This window comes from Amia ocellicauda, chromosome 11, assembly GCF_036373705.1.
Source record: "Amia ocellicauda isolate fAmiCal2 chromosome 11, fAmiCal2.hap1, whole genome shotgun sequence".
NCBI lineage: Eukaryota > Metazoa > Chordata > Actinopteri > Amiiformes > Amiidae > Amia > Amia ocellicauda.
This window is the reverse complement of record NC_089860.1, coordinates 27,579,831-27,594,962: the sequence shown is the minus strand read 5'-3', so window position 1 is coordinate 27,594,962 and position 15,132 is coordinate 27,579,831. Positions and strand designations below refer to the sequence as shown.

At 42.9% G+C, this 15,132-nt stretch overlaps 1 protein-coding gene across 1 annotated transcript in view; it reads left to right on the top strand.

Annotated features, from left to right (window-relative positions):
- csmd2 (CUB and Sushi multiple domains 2) overlaps window positions 1–15,132 on the top strand; it is a 289,324-nt gene that overhangs the window by 259,438 nt on the left and 14,754 nt on the right. Inside the window, exons 49-60 of the mRNA XM_066717247.1 lie at window positions 64–252; window positions 526–711; window positions 1,572–1,766; window positions 2,051–2,224; window positions 2,688–2,861; window positions 3,144–3,317; window positions 6,786–6,974; window positions 7,141–7,314; window positions 8,537–8,719; window positions 13,311–13,487; window positions 14,186–14,365; window positions 14,906–15,079. Coding sequence (XP_066573344.1) covers window positions 64–252; window positions 526–711; window positions 1,572–1,766; window positions 2,051–2,224; window positions 2,688–2,861; window positions 3,144–3,317; window positions 6,786–6,974; window positions 7,141–7,314; window positions 8,537–8,719; window positions 13,311–13,487; window positions 14,186–14,365; window positions 14,906–15,079 — 2,169 coding nt within the window. The remainder of the gene's footprint in view (window positions 1–63; window positions 253–525; window positions 712–1,571; window positions 1,767–2,050; window positions 2,225–2,687; window positions 2,862–3,143; window positions 3,318–6,785; window positions 6,975–7,140; window positions 7,315–8,536; window positions 8,720–13,310; window positions 13,488–14,185; window positions 14,366–14,905; window positions 15,080–15,132) is intronic.

Below are 15,132 nucleotides of genomic sequence, written 5' to 3'. Positions count from 1 at the left end.
CAAAAGAGAGGGCACAGTCAAGGTTTTGAGAGCTTACGTGTCTCGGTTGTGTGTTTTTTACAGCCTCGTACTGCAGCCCCCCCAACCCTCCAGCCAACGGCTCTGTCCACAGTCAGACCGGCACCAAGCTGGGGAGCACCCTGCGCTTCAGCTGTGATCAGGGTTTCCGGCTGGTGGGGCAGAGCATGGCTACCTGCACCCGCTCCTCGCAGGGCCTCTACCAGTGGAATGCCCCGGTGCCCCTGTGCCAAGGTACGAGACCAGCAACTGGGCAACCAGGACTCGCATTACCCGTATACATACGCGCCATTTGTAATGAGCTGAGAATCACACACTGAAAACCTTTTGCTGTTCCTAGAGTGGCAGTTGTTATTATAAGTAGTAGCAATAGTATTAGTTGTATTCGCAGTAGTAGCATCAATATCAATTGTAGTAGTCGTAGTAGCACTAGTAATAGCAGCCGCACTAATGTTAGATAACACTGACTGAAGAATAACCTGTGCATGTGACGTGACTCTGTCCCAGTGGTGTCGTGTGGAGTGCCGCAGGCCCCCAACAATGGCACCGTGACCGGGCGGGACTTCACAGTGGGTTCCAGAGCCGTGTATCACTGCAGCCCAGGCTTCAGACTCGCTAATGAGCAGCCTATCTCCATCGTCTGCCAGGAGAGCGGCAAGTGGAGTCCCAGTGACACCCCACCCCAGTGCATAGGTAAGACTGTGTCTGTTTTTTTAAAGAACAAAAAAAAAATATATATATAGTCCTTTTGTATACCAGTTTGCCAGCTCGCAGATAGATTTGTGTATACTCAGTTTTAAACATCTGATGCATCCATGTCATCTTCTATATTCTCCCTTGCTCCCATCGCCTGCATCATCTTTTGCTTGCTCTCACATACTGGTCACAGTAGTGTGCTGTATCGTAAAACCGCTACAGACATATGCGGTCTCTTTACTCCCTGTTAGTGTTTTATTGTTTTAATCATGGCCCCTGAATGTGTGATGAGTAAATAAAACATTTTGATTGTTAAAATTGTATTTTTACGTTACATTAGTCAGAATGTTATAGTGTTTACATTGTTTTTATGTTACTGTTTTTCATTTGTGTTGAGTGAAGGAAAATGCCCTGAAAACAAGGGTCCCAATATTTTGTGACACTTATTTTTTGGGGGAAATAAATTTATAATTTGAGAAATGAAATATGTAATTGGCTGATTCCCTTGAATCAATAATAAAGGACAGTGTATCCTAAACACAAATCCCTAAACATAGACCATTTCCCAAAGCAAAGGTTCGTTACCAGTTTTCCTATTATTATTGCTCACTTGTTCTACTCTCCACCTCTCTTCTCAGCACTTCTCTTTTCCTGAAGCAGCCTGGCTTCCTGCTTTGTCGAAGCAGGGATCCATTCAAGGGGGGTGCAGCCCGTCAGGTGCTCCTCCCCACTAATTTGTCTTCCCTGGGATCTGCAGAAGTGCTGTTCTTTTCCACACAGTCTGGGAACTTCTTTCAGTAGTATTTAAACACATTGTCATACGCTTTGTAGACACCTGTCACTCAATTCTCTTTCAGCTGTAACTTGCCCAGAGATTGGTCATACCGCAGTAGAGCACGGGAGATGGCGGCTGATCTACGGCTCTCATAACCAATACGATGCACACATGATGCTGGTCTGTGACCCTGGCTACTATTACAGGGGTTCCCGTGTCATCAGGTGTCAGGCCAACGGCACCTGGAGCTTCCCAGATCCCATGCCTGTTTGCAACAGTAAGTACATTAAGTACAAGTCTCAATTAAACTACAGTTCCTATGGTGCTTTGGAACAAGCCATTGTTTCTCTAGTACACTGTCAGTGTCAGTGTTAGGTCGCAAAAGAGGGAGCTTACACTTGCTTTGCAGGGATTTTAAAACTTGCTGAATCATCAGAACAGGGAATAAAATATTATGCAAAGTGAAATGTAGCTCAGTCTCAGTTCTAAAGGTTTTGCTTCTGTTTGCTCTGTGCCTTGTGCCCTGCTGTAGCAGCACTGTGTTGCTTTTTTTTTGTTCAGTTATCTCCTGCGGGGAAGTGGCCACCCCTCCCAATGGCAACAAGATCGGGACCCTGACCGTGTATGGCGCCACCGCCATCTTCTCCTGCAACACCGGCTACACGCTGGTGGGATCGCGAGTGCAGGAGTGTTTGGCCAACGGGCTCTGGAGTGGAACGCCTGTGCAGTGTCTCTGTGAGTGTAGTGACAGCATGCCACCTTGTTATTATCTTTCTATTTGTTTCTTTCCCTTAGCAGTTAATAAGCAGGTTATACAAAGCAATAGATTAAGGATAACAACCTATTAAAGCATTATCAATGTTATTAACCACAAATCTTGCAACTTAAAATAATATGTCTCAGTTTTTGTGTCCAATACCTATAACAATTTGTCGCTAATTAACATGGATGACATACATTTAACAGCTGGCCTATTAAGTTCTCACATCTGCTTTTATATAACTGCATGAATAATGCTTTTATAGGTTGTTATCCATCATGTCTTTATTTTACACAGATTGTTTATTAACTCGTATAGATCTAACCTGTTTTTATAGAATGTTACCGTTCTTTCTTTGTAATTTATTTAATTGCCACATTTTAAGTCAAGCATGCTTTTGCTGCTCTCTCATCTGTATGCACCTCTGTCTTCTTGCAGCTGGACACTGCGGCACCCCGGAGCCCATTGTGAACGGTCAGATTAGCGGAGAGAATTACAACTACCGCGGCAGTGTGGTATACCAGTGTAACCCTGGCTTCCGGCTTATCGGCGTGTCGGTGAGAATCTGCGAGCAAAACCACCGCTGGTCTGGAAGAACCCCTGTGTGTGTCCGTGAGTACAGCTTCTCGTTAATTGATTGGCTCCGCTCCTGATTGTGCATCCCAACCTGCCCTTCATCCATCCTATCACCACTTCATCCAGTGCAGGTGAGCCGGAGCTTAGCCCGATGGGCACAGGGCACAAAGCAAGGTACACCCTGGATGGTACGGAAGGAAACCAGAGCAGCTGCATGACCTGCCTCCATGGAGCTAACCAATGCGCCACTGTGCCGCCCCCCAACCTGCAAACTTCTTTTCCGCTGGCTAACTTGTTTCCATGCTTACTGTTACACAGCCATCACCTGTGGCCACCCTGGCAACCCCTACAACGGCATGACCCTGGGGACACAGTTCAACCTCTACGACTTGGTGAGGTTCACTTGCAACTCTGGCTACAAACTGCAGGGGGCAGTCAAATCTCAGTGTCAGCCCAACGGTCAGTGGAGCAACTCCCTGCCAACATGTAAAAGTAAGTTCAGTGTGTGTGTGTGTCTGTGTGTGTGTTTGTGTGTCTGATTTTTCCTTTGCCTCTGGCGACTTCGGCTGCAGCCAAACGAGACGAAATGGAAAAGTGAATGGATGCCTCATGGCTCCTTGAGATAAGACTTAATGCACCCCGTTTAGAAAAGAATTGAAAATAGAAAGTAAAGAGAAAACTAATGATTTAATTAATAACTCATAACTGTGAAACTGCCATGCTAGAGGATGGTCACATTTGCATGTGCTTCTGGCGCCATGTGTCAGCCTAACTCTGAAATGTGGCAACAACGGTATCTCTCATAAATAGACTTTGTAATTACAGCCCTAAATGATCCTTCTGACTAAATCAGGAATTGGATTCTCCTGTGAGATGTATTGCATTTTATCTTTAAATTAAGAAACACTACGTGAAAGTTCTTTATAAATCGCATGTTGTTATTGAATTTAAAAAACATTAAATAAGGAGGTGCATTTTACTTTGACATTTACTTTTTCTTTCAATGTAGTCTTTTTGTTGTTGTTGTATGTGCACCTACAGTCAGGCAAGAAAATACACTTGCTTGATTTTTCTATAACAGGGAAGACACAAACACTGTTAACCAGTGATTTTTTTCTCACATTAAAGGATGATTGCAAACAATATAATAAAAACAAATATATTAATAATAATGATAATAATTAAAAAAAAAAAAAAATGAATTCCTACTTACACCTAAAGCAGTATTGGGCATGCAAAAGGTCTATCACAAGTCCAAGTTTGTTTACCAATATATTGTACATCTTTTAAGATGCTTAAACGGGTTAATCTGCTGAAATGCCGTATCATGTTTACAGCTATACTGTGTTAACCCCAGGCTGGTTGCTGTTTGGATGCTGCCAAGACTTTGTATATTTAAGATGTATAAATAGTGGGAGTTATGACTGATCTGTAGGAGGGCAGACAGGACTTGCTGTCTTATAATCACATGTACTACTCACCCATAGAACAGTGCAGCACAAAAACAGAGAGAGAACAAATCTCTAGGTCTAGGTTAGATGAGAAGGCAAAAGGATTCTGTGTCCCCTTGACATTGTTCACAGCCGTTGCATCAGTCCTTGCATTGTGTGCCTCTTATTATTGCTGCGCCTCCTGAAAAGAAACAAAACAAGAACTAATTAAATGGAAGAATACAAACGGAAAGATCTTAAAAAGAGCTCGCTTCAGCTGTATCAATAATTCATTGCTTCCCAACATCCTTTATAATCACAGGCAATTTGTGTCAGGTGCAGAGCAGCGTGGTGGAAATGTGCAATAACAGCTCAAATAAGTGTACTGAACATCAGAAAGAGACCTGCGAAAACACACAGCCATTTAACACACCCTCCGCTGGGGCTGCTTAGCAGAAAGTCTCTTGGCCTCACGCCCGAGGACTGTGACATTGCTGATCTTCAGTCAGCCAGGGGAGGAAGCAGAGATTAATTGTCTAGGCTCTGGGATATTTTACTCATACATTTATGTATGTATGTATGTATGTATGTATGTAAGCATGGGCAATTTAGGATAAGTGAACAATTACAATTCAATTGATATGAAATACCTCTATTACTACTACTTATAATAATAATTCAATACATATAGAATTAAGCACATATTAGCTCTAGAATGGATGCACTGTAATACTACTACTCCTCCTACTCCTACTCCTATTCCTACTTCTACTACTACTACTACTACTACTACTACTAATAATAATAATAATAATAATAATAATATATTGGAACTAATTTAGATAGTGGTAATGGCTAGTGTTGGCTCCAGTAAGCTCAAACATCATAGGAAATACCCATGTAACTTTAGACATCAAATCATGAATTAATGCATCTTAAACTTCTATGTTAAACAAGTATGATTTACTAGGCTCACCTAAAACCTACAGTTTTTTTGTTTTCTTTTCTTTTTAATCAGGCTAATTTGCAAAGAATCTTCATTTCAGATGAAATTACAGTTTCAAAAATGAAAGCTTACCTCTTCCTCCTATACCTCCCACTGTTAAACTAATAGCTACATGCAAAAAGGGCGTGTTTCTCGGAAAAATAACCATCTGTCTGTTCTCCTCAGATCTCCATCATCTTGTCAATAAAATATAAATAACTTGAGTCCCCAACTGCGAAATTACACTGCAGAAGGGTTATTGATAATATCTGTCATGAATGTTAATGTCTCCTCTGTTGCTCCAGCTCAGTCATTATTCGCATCTCGAGCCTGTATTTGGAAGCTATTTAATCCAATACTGATTGTGAAAAAGTTTACCCGTCTAATGTATTATAGCCTGTAATGTAGGTGAACTAAGAGGATTGATTAGTCTTAGAAAAAAAAAAAAACGGCAATGTTAAAATGTCTGTGAAAACTCTCATTTTCTCTCTATACGCAGTTAAATTTGTAATTTGCAGCATGAATTTAGCTGCAAGGTACAACCTCATTTGGGTCATTTAATTAACTCCACGCGAAGTGTTTATGTGAAAGGTTTCACGCGTCCACCCCTACATCTGTAAATGTAAATTGATGAGGTCCTATAAACTAGGTTTTAAAAATTACCAATTTCTAATGTTGCCCTTTTGAAATCAACTCTCCTGTCATTCAGTCATTTATGAATGTATTGACATGTATTTCGCAAGGTTTGTCTTTCTTCACATGCCTTTCGTTGGTGGATCAGTGTCTTGGTAGAACGTGGCCTTGTATTTAATGATGGGTGTGTTATTATTATTATTATTATTATTATTATTATTTGAAGGTAATACACGCAGGTAACAAGCATGTCCACTATAATTACACTATGGGAGGAATAGAACTAGATGAAGTAACGCATGAGAAAGACCTAGGAGTCTATGTGGACTCCTCACTTTCTCCATCCAAACAATGTGGGAAAGCAATAAAAAAGGCTAACAGGATGTTAGGGTATATTGTCAAAAATGTAGAATTGAGAACAAGGGCAGTGATGTTCAGACTGTACAATGTACTAGTTAGAGCTCATCTGGATACTGTGGACAGTTCTGGGCTCCACACTTCAAGAAAGATATTGCTGCTCTAGAGGCAGTTCAGAGGAGAGCAACCAGACTTATTCCAGGTCTGAAGGGAATGTCCTACTGAGAGACTGAGGAACTGAACCTTTTCACCCTGGAACAGAGGAGACTACGTGGGGACTTGATCCAAGCCTTCAAAATCATGAAAGGCATCGACCACATCAAACCAGAGGAGCTTTTCCAGATCAGCAGGGACACACGCACCCGGGGACACAAATGGAAATTGGGCTTCAAAGCATCCCCAGCGATGTGGTTGAAGCTGGAAATTTGGGAAAATTTAAAAATAGACTGGATAGGATCCTTGGATCACTTAGTTATTAATGGACACCAAACGAGCACGATGGGTCGAATGGCCTCCTCGTTTGTACACTTTCTTATGTTCTTATGTTCTTAATAGTTGTGAACTGCACTGATCCCGGGAACATCGAGAATGGGATTCGGCATGTCTTGACTAGTGGGCCTCATCGCTTCAGCTTCCAGACCACCGTGTCCTACTCCTGCAGCCCTGGGTACTACCTTCTGGGTACCGATGTTCTGGCCTGCCAGGGGGATGGCACCTGGGACCGATCCCTGCCAATGTGTCTCTGTAAGTCTCACGGGCTCTCCTTTTTCGCTCCCTGGTAACATCATCCAACCATAATCATCATTGTGTGTCTTTTAAACTGACACTTCATATATATATTTATTTAATTTTTGAACAGCCAGTAACACGTTTTTTTCTCTCACTCTTCTTTCCCCCCTCTTGCTGGCAGTGGTGCTGTGTGACCGGCCCAGTATCCCCCCCTATGCCCAGATCTCGGGGGATAGGCGCACTGTGGGCTCAGTGGTGCGCTACAGCTGCATGGGGCGCCGCACTCTCATCGGGAACTCCACCAGGATGTGCCAACTGGATGGGCATTGGAGCGGGTCTCTGCCACACTGCTCTGGTAAGAGGGGAGAGGTGATCAAAGACCAGAGTTTCTTTGGTTTTGTGTCTCAGCCAAGATGTTATTTTCAATTATTAAAAGTAAGTTACTGCTCGAAATGGACCTCTTCCCCCTGCGAATCTCGACTCCAAGAGATCCCATGAAACCCTGTGGGATTCCAGCCCTTTGGTTACTGGATTTCAACCACAAGACTTGAGAACGGGGGGTGATTTGGGTCGCTTCTTGTTGGATCATCTGGAGCAATTGTTGGCTTCTGGCCTATGAATTGTGCATGTCTTTTATGTTAAATGTGCTATAAGATCTAAAAGAGAATAAGATTAAGGTTAATTTGGACAATTTGGGATTATCAGGGTAATGGGGATACGAATGGAAATGTTTTTTTTTTTCAACCTCGGTCTTTAATTTCCAAGTGTGAATTTTTGAAGGTATGGAGGAGCTGGCCTTGAAAAAAAGGCTCTTTTGCAGGCCTATTTAGATAATTTCACTCTCTCATCAGCCCTTTCACAATGATCTTTTTACTCCTGTAACTGCATTATACACTAATAGACTTCATCCTTCCAGTGAAAATTGAGCTGTTATCAGGTTATTACGGAAGCTCCATATGAATAAAAAAATAAATTAAAATATTGGAAGAGGCTTTCAGCATCTAATAACTAAACAACCTACCTCGGCCTCTTTCCCTTGTGTCAAGTACAGACAGCCTGCCCCTTATTAACTTCATTTTATACTGTGTGATTGTGAGATCGCTTCCTGGCTCTCACTCTGTCCACAGCCTTAAACTTTGTCATAAAACCTGTTTGACACATTTAATACCAGAAGAATTGATTGCGTTCATATTTTAGGCTTGTTGGTTTGCTCAAATTGAACACTGAAGAAACAAGTAAAATCCCTTTTTATCGTGTTGCTTTTATTCTTAAACTGATAAGCAGCTATAAAATAATGCAGTGGTGCATTGTTAAAGGGAGAGAATAAATTAATAAATAAAAGGCTTGACTTATGATCGGAGGCATTTCAGGTGAATAGTATGTCTTCATTGTGTTAATATTTTGTGTGTTGGTTGGTTTCTCTGTTTCTTTCATTCTTTCTTCTGTTCTTTTGTTTTCTTTCTTTCTTTCTCCTCTCCCTATCCCTTTTGTCTTTCTTGCCTATTCAAAGAGGCTATGAGCAATACTGATACGGTGTATGTGAGGCAGATGTACTGTACTATGGTGGTCTGTTGCAGGGGAGAGCCAAGGCCTGTGTGGGGATCCCGGCGTGCCAGTCCACGGCATCCGCCTGGGAGAGGAGTTCTCGGTGGGCAGCGTGGTGAGGTTCAGCTGCGAGCCGGGCTACGTCCTCCGGGGCTCGTCCGAGAGGAGCTGCCAGGCCAACAGCACATGGGCCGGCACGCAACCCGAGTGTCTCGGTAAGAGAATGTCTCCTGTCAACTCCAGCGCTGCGTGTGTGAGGGGTGTACACAACACGCAGTGGTTAACCATTTATATGTATCAGAAGAGTCATCCTATCCTATAACAATAATAATGATTATACCAGTGTTGCATAATAAATACATTATACCCTTACAAGATTATATTATCTATCTCTCAGTCTGTCTGTCAATTGAAATAATCATCAGAATAAGAGCGAACAGCACTCTATTGTTATATCATTGTTCTATGAGTCATAAACCAGATTTCATCCAAATGTACACATCTCCTAAGGTTTGTAATTACATAATAATTAATGAAGTGCTCAGAGTCATTTGTTCTGCTAATTAGACCACACTGCTCTATAGGTACAACATCCCACGTAATTGAAAGCTCTATTCATAATAACTGCAGCTCTGATTGTTTGTGAAAAGCGTCAAATGATCAACTTGACTCAGATGTCACTGGAAGGTCACAATCACAAAATCTCAGGGTTTGCCTCTCGTGTGCTGGGTACTGCAGTTCTCAGGTCTGAGTATTCACATGACACGCTTTGTTGTGCCTCCATGTGGAGCATGTGGTGGCATTTTCACCTCACCAAAGACTGTGAATATTGGTAATATTGTGAGAACAAGGGGATCTGAGCAACAACCATTCGGGAACCTATGCACCAGCATTTCCTCACGCAGACAACGCATGCCCGAGCAGAAGTGATAGTTGGCATTGTATTGACCTCCCTCAGTAGGAATGCTGTTCCACTGTAATTCTCAAGACACACATATTTGTATGGTAATAAATCATTCCCAGATGCATTTTGGAACTGTTTGTTGCACAATGCAATAAAAGGTATGAAAACATGTGGTCACTGACAAGTAATAAGTGTGAATGTACTATCACATAAACAACAACAACTCTTCTACTGTTTTTTATTTCATTGAACATTAATTTGATTAGGTCACACAGAGGTGAACATCTTTTTTGCAAGGCAGAATCAGCCTGTCTTCAAGAAAAGGGATAATTATTGTAAATGTAATGCAGTTTAATGGATGTCACAACCCTTTTTTTTGAGACATCACACAGTTTCCCCCTCTATCAATGATTTAGTTTGTACTTATTTATTATTATTTGCTGTATAATCCCCATTTAAAATGCAGTCTAGAAATGTTTTTGTAGTTTCACAGACATGGGCAAAGGGCCATGTAACTGCAGTACTAACACAGTGAAGCTGTTGAAGTTCCAAATATAGCAGAGCAAAGCCCCCTGGACATGTCTTTGCAAAACAACGGTGAGGCGTTTGTTTTTCAAAACCACAGATCTGATTTGTTTAGACAGAATCAGAGATTGTGGCAGCAGAGCTTCCAGTAAATCCTCAAGTTCCTGGCAGCTGGGAAAGATTCATTGACTTCAGTCTTTTTGATGTGGTTAAGGAGGGCTACCTTGATTTCTCAGGCATGTTCCTCTTTCTTTGTCCAGCTAATTGAGAAGAAAGGGTCTAGTCTGGATGAATCTGGCCATGGCCTTTCACCCTTTCGTTGTGTTGCTGCGTATGGTGTTGGCTGTTACAGTTCAATGGTTCACAGTTCGGCTGACCCCTCTATGGCCATGGCTGCTCTTGCACTGATTGCCTTTGTATAAAGAGGGTGTCTTGTCACTGCTTTGAAGGCCCCAGGGTGTGCATATGATTGTTCCCTACCACTGCTGTGCTGCCTAGACTGCTTTGTAAAGAGATGGATGTATTGGTGGATTGATTGATTGATAGATTGATTTCTGTTTCTTCTGTTTTGTTGCATGGAGCAATGCTGCTTACAGTACGTCTGAGGATTTAGAGTTGTAAGGATCACTACTAATGTGTTGGGTTTGGATGTTTTGTGTTGTTTTGTGTCCCTTTTTTTTGCAGGTAAAATACACCGATCAGCCCTAACATTATGACCATCTGCCTAATACTGTGTAGGTCCCCCTTTTGCCACCAAAACAGCCCTGACCCGTCGAGGCAGGGACTCCACTAAACCTCTGAAGGTGTGCTGTGGTATCTGGCACCAAGACGTTAGCAGCAGATCCTTTAAGTCCTGTAAGTTGCGAGGTGGGGCCTCCATGGATCGGACTTGTTTGTCCAGCACATCCCACAGATGCTCGATTGGATTGAGATCTAAGGACTTTGGAGGCCAAGTCAACACCTTGAACTCGTGATTCATCAGACCAGGCCACCTTCTTCCATTGCTCCGTGGTCCAGTTCTGATGCTCACGTGCCCATTGTAGGCGCATTCGGCAGTGGACAGGGGTCAGCATGGGCACCCTGACTGGTCTGCGGCTACACAGCCCCATACGCAACAAACTGCGATGCACTGTGTGTTCTGACACCTTTCTATCAGAACCAGCATTCACTTTTTCAGCAATTTGAGCAACAGTAGCTCGTCTGTTGGATCGGACCACACAGGCCAGCCTTCGCTCCCCACGTGCATCAATGAGCCTTGGCCGCCCATGACCCTGTCATCGGTTCAGCGCTTTTCCTTCCTTGGACCACTTTTGACAAGTACTGACCACTGCAGACCGGGAACACCCCACAAGAGCTGCAGTTTTGGAGATGCTCTGACCCAGTCGTCTAGTCATCACAATTTGGCCCTTGTCAAAGTCTCTCAGATCCTTACGCTTCCCCATTTCTCCTGCTTCTAACACATCAACTTTGAGGACAAAATGTTCACTTGCTGCCTAATATATCCCACCCACTGACAGGTGCCATGATAACTAGATTATCAGTGTTATTCACTTCACCTGTCAGAGGTCATAATGTTATGGCTGATCGGTGTAATTGTCATGTAAATCCTCTGAAAAAGGTTCTTAATCAAACTTCCACGTAAAACAGCAATCTTTTCGTTTTAAACTGTTTTTATTTGTTTATCTATTCTTATTCTTGGCGTCTTAAACACAGAATTAAATGTTCAAGACCAAAGGAAAACTAAATTCATCTCTTGTTTTCAATAAAGGAGACAGGTGACATGAAAATTGGTTCCGACATGTTTTCCATCTGCTCTGGAAAAACAGTGTCAGGTTTAGGCCGTAAACAAGTGCCTTCTTCTTTTCGGGGGAGGCAGGTATGTTGTTGACAGCGCTGAACAAGAGGCCAAGATGCAGCCAGGCAGGCAAGGCTGTGACCTCTCTCTGCCAGCAGGTGCCGGGAGCTGTCAGTTTGTTGGGTTCCCTAGTGTTTTTGACTCCATGCCGAACATACACCGACCGTTTGTTTCCTGCCTTTAGAAGAGCAGAGTTCAAACAGTTTGTTTTGAGAGTTTTACTTGTTGTTCTTGTTTGTTTCATTAGTTGATGCTGCTATTTTCTGTATTGTGTGCTTTGTTTTTATTTTTTGTTGTTGAGATTTTTCCCCGTTTGTTTGGCTGGAGTTTGTATTTTGATACCCACTGTCCCACGGCCTCTCGTTCGGGTGTGAGGTGCAACACCTGCATTCCTTTGGCAGACACATCAATAGGACCACAGCTGGTCATTATGGAAGGCTTACAGAGCAGATTTAAAAGAAAAAAAATATACCCCAAGGGAAATAAATAAATAAATAAATCCCTGAATTAAAAGAGAGAGAGAGAGAGTTTCTGGAAAGTGATGCAGAGAGATGAATAATTCAGCAGCCTGAACTGTACTGCCTTGTCCCTGCCAAGCGGCTGCTTTCCACGGATGAACTTTTTTTGTTTTTCAACTTTCGGTGGTACTTCTCTCAACCATCTTACCCCCTTTCTGGCATTTCCAGCTGTGATGGGATTTCATGTTTCTTTTTATTGTTGCTATTATTATTAATATTATTATTATGATTCAGTTTTTTGTGTAGGCAGACTTCGCTCATTGGTGTAGACACAGCAGGGGGTGTCTTTGTTCAGTAAAGATTGAAAGTTATCTTTTAATTTGATGTCTATCTGCAGGAAGAATACATTTCACTGGCAGCTCATTACTTTTGGGAGATTAATTACAAGGAAGACCAAACAGTGTGAAGCTCTATACTGGCAGATGGTAGGCTGTGATCAATACCGTGATCAGTTTCATTGCACTTTGTCTTACAGGCCTTTATTTGATATTTCTATATTTTACCCTGCTAGCAGCTAAACAGGTTAGGTCAGTGCTACCTCTAGTTCTAATAGTGAAACTTATTTTTGATCTTCTAATCGAAAGCATAAGGTGTTATTGACTCAAAGTTGCCTCGAATAGGGAACAATAGGTGTAGAAGATCAAAAGAATCACACACACCAAAAATAAATACACCTAATGTGAGGTACAAGCTCTTTAGGAGATCCTTAACATACCAACCTAAAACACCTTAAAGTTTCAGTAGTAAACTATAGCAGGAGTCAGCCGAAATACAATAGAAAAGTCTGTGGGAGTCTAGTATTCCTTTCTGTCGCTCCTGTCCTAATTTTTATCCTGTTGTTTAGGGATTCTTTGCCCGCTGCTTCGGGGGGAGGTTCTCGCCATGCTGTGGAAAAGAATGAAGAACAGATTGATTGATTGATTGAATGATTAATTGATGGATTAAATTTAACTGAATGTGCCACACTTTTCTTCTCCTTCCCTCGGTCTGTGTCCTTCTGTCAGTCGTGTCCTGTGGGAACCCAGGGACGCCACGCAACGCGCGCATCCTCTTTCACGACGGCCTGGTGTTCTCGCGTTCCATCACCTACTCCTGCCGTGAGGGTTACTACTCCACTGGGCTACTGACTCGACACTGTACCGTCAATGGCACGTGGACTGGCAACATGCCTGAGTGCACAGGTACCAACCCCAACCAAACACCCCACACACACTCACACACACCAGACCGGCAGGGTGCCAATCCGCCCTCTTAAAATTTTTCCAGAAGTACCTAGATATCTCTGGAGTCTGTGTGCCTTGTAAGTTTTAGTTTAAGATTGTTGTTGGGCCAGGGTTAGGGTTAGGCATGGAGTTGAGATGGGTGTTTGTAAAGTCTGTGGATAATCCAGAAGCCATTACAAAAGTTTAGTTTTGTGCCTTTCTTTCTTTTCCAGAGGAATCAAGAATGTGCATCTTACTGACATTGGCAATGACTGCAGTAATGCATCATATCTAAATAGCACATTGGATTGAAAAGAAAGAAGTGCCAGTGCTGTCAGAAACAGTCATAAATCTATTTCCTTCAGAATAACAGACAAATGAGAAAGCTGCTGAAAAACTATGAAATGAATGGAGTGTTATGAGATGTTGTTCAAGAGCTAAGCAATCTTCATTAAATACAGAAATGTATATATTTAAGAAATAAAGCAAACGTCTGTTTTGTGTCTGCTGTGTTGTTCTAATGTCATTTTAGACAGTGAGAGTTATATGAAGGGAAAAAAAGAACAGCCCTTAGGAGGTGGCAGGAAGATCGCTCTCAGAATAGAGGCACAGAGATAAATTGCCTTTGATTCCCACGCTGTGAGTCTGCATCCCTATGTCATCCTCTCTCGTTCAAGTGATCAACTGTGGAGACCCCGGGGTGCCAGCGAACGGTCTGAGAAGCGGGAACGAGTTCACCTACAACCACACGGTGTCCTTCCAGTGCAGTCCTGGCTTCACCATGGACGTGGACCGCGCCTCCAGCCTCGTCTGCACCAAAGACCGCACCTGGAACGGCACCAAGCCCATCTGCAAAGGTAGCACAGTCCTCACAGGGGGGCCTGAACGGGCTGAACTCACCCTCCATGCAGCCAGTGAATCCCATGACTCTTCAGCACTACATTCAAGGCAGAAAAAATGTCATGCATGAATAAATAAATAAAACGGACATAAACACAAAGATATATATATATATATATAGTTCTCGCTATTTTATGCAAGCATGGTGCTTTATTGAAATGTCAGTTGCTTCAGTGGGTTAAGGTGCATTTGCATTTTCTGTTAGAATGCATGCCTAGTCATCCGTGGTGCGTGGCCCTCCTCCCTACAACCAGTAATAGTGTGAGATTGTATCAAGTGACTCCTGGTGTAGCACGCTTGGGGATTTAAACGTCAGCTGAGAAGAATTTTTTGTTCAGTTTTTTATTACAATTGTAAAATGTGTATACATTATTTCACTGTCAATGTTGTACTGTGCTGCCACTAAACACAGAAGCTTGTGATTGATTGTATCTCTGTGAGCTATCTCAGTGTGTGTTTGGGGCCCTGTGACTTACTGAGCCCTTTTCATCCCGCAGCGATCATGTGTGCAGCTCCCCCTCCCATTCCCAATGGCCGGGTCGTGGGTCTGGATTTCCAGTGGGGCTCCAGCTTGAGCTACGCCTGTGCCGAGGGGTACCAGCTCTCGCTGCCCGCTGTGCTGACCTGCCAGGGAAACGGCACCTGGAGCGGCGAGCGGCCACAGTGCTTCCGTGGGTCCTCTCGACTCTGCTCTCACACGCACGCACGCACACACACACAGATC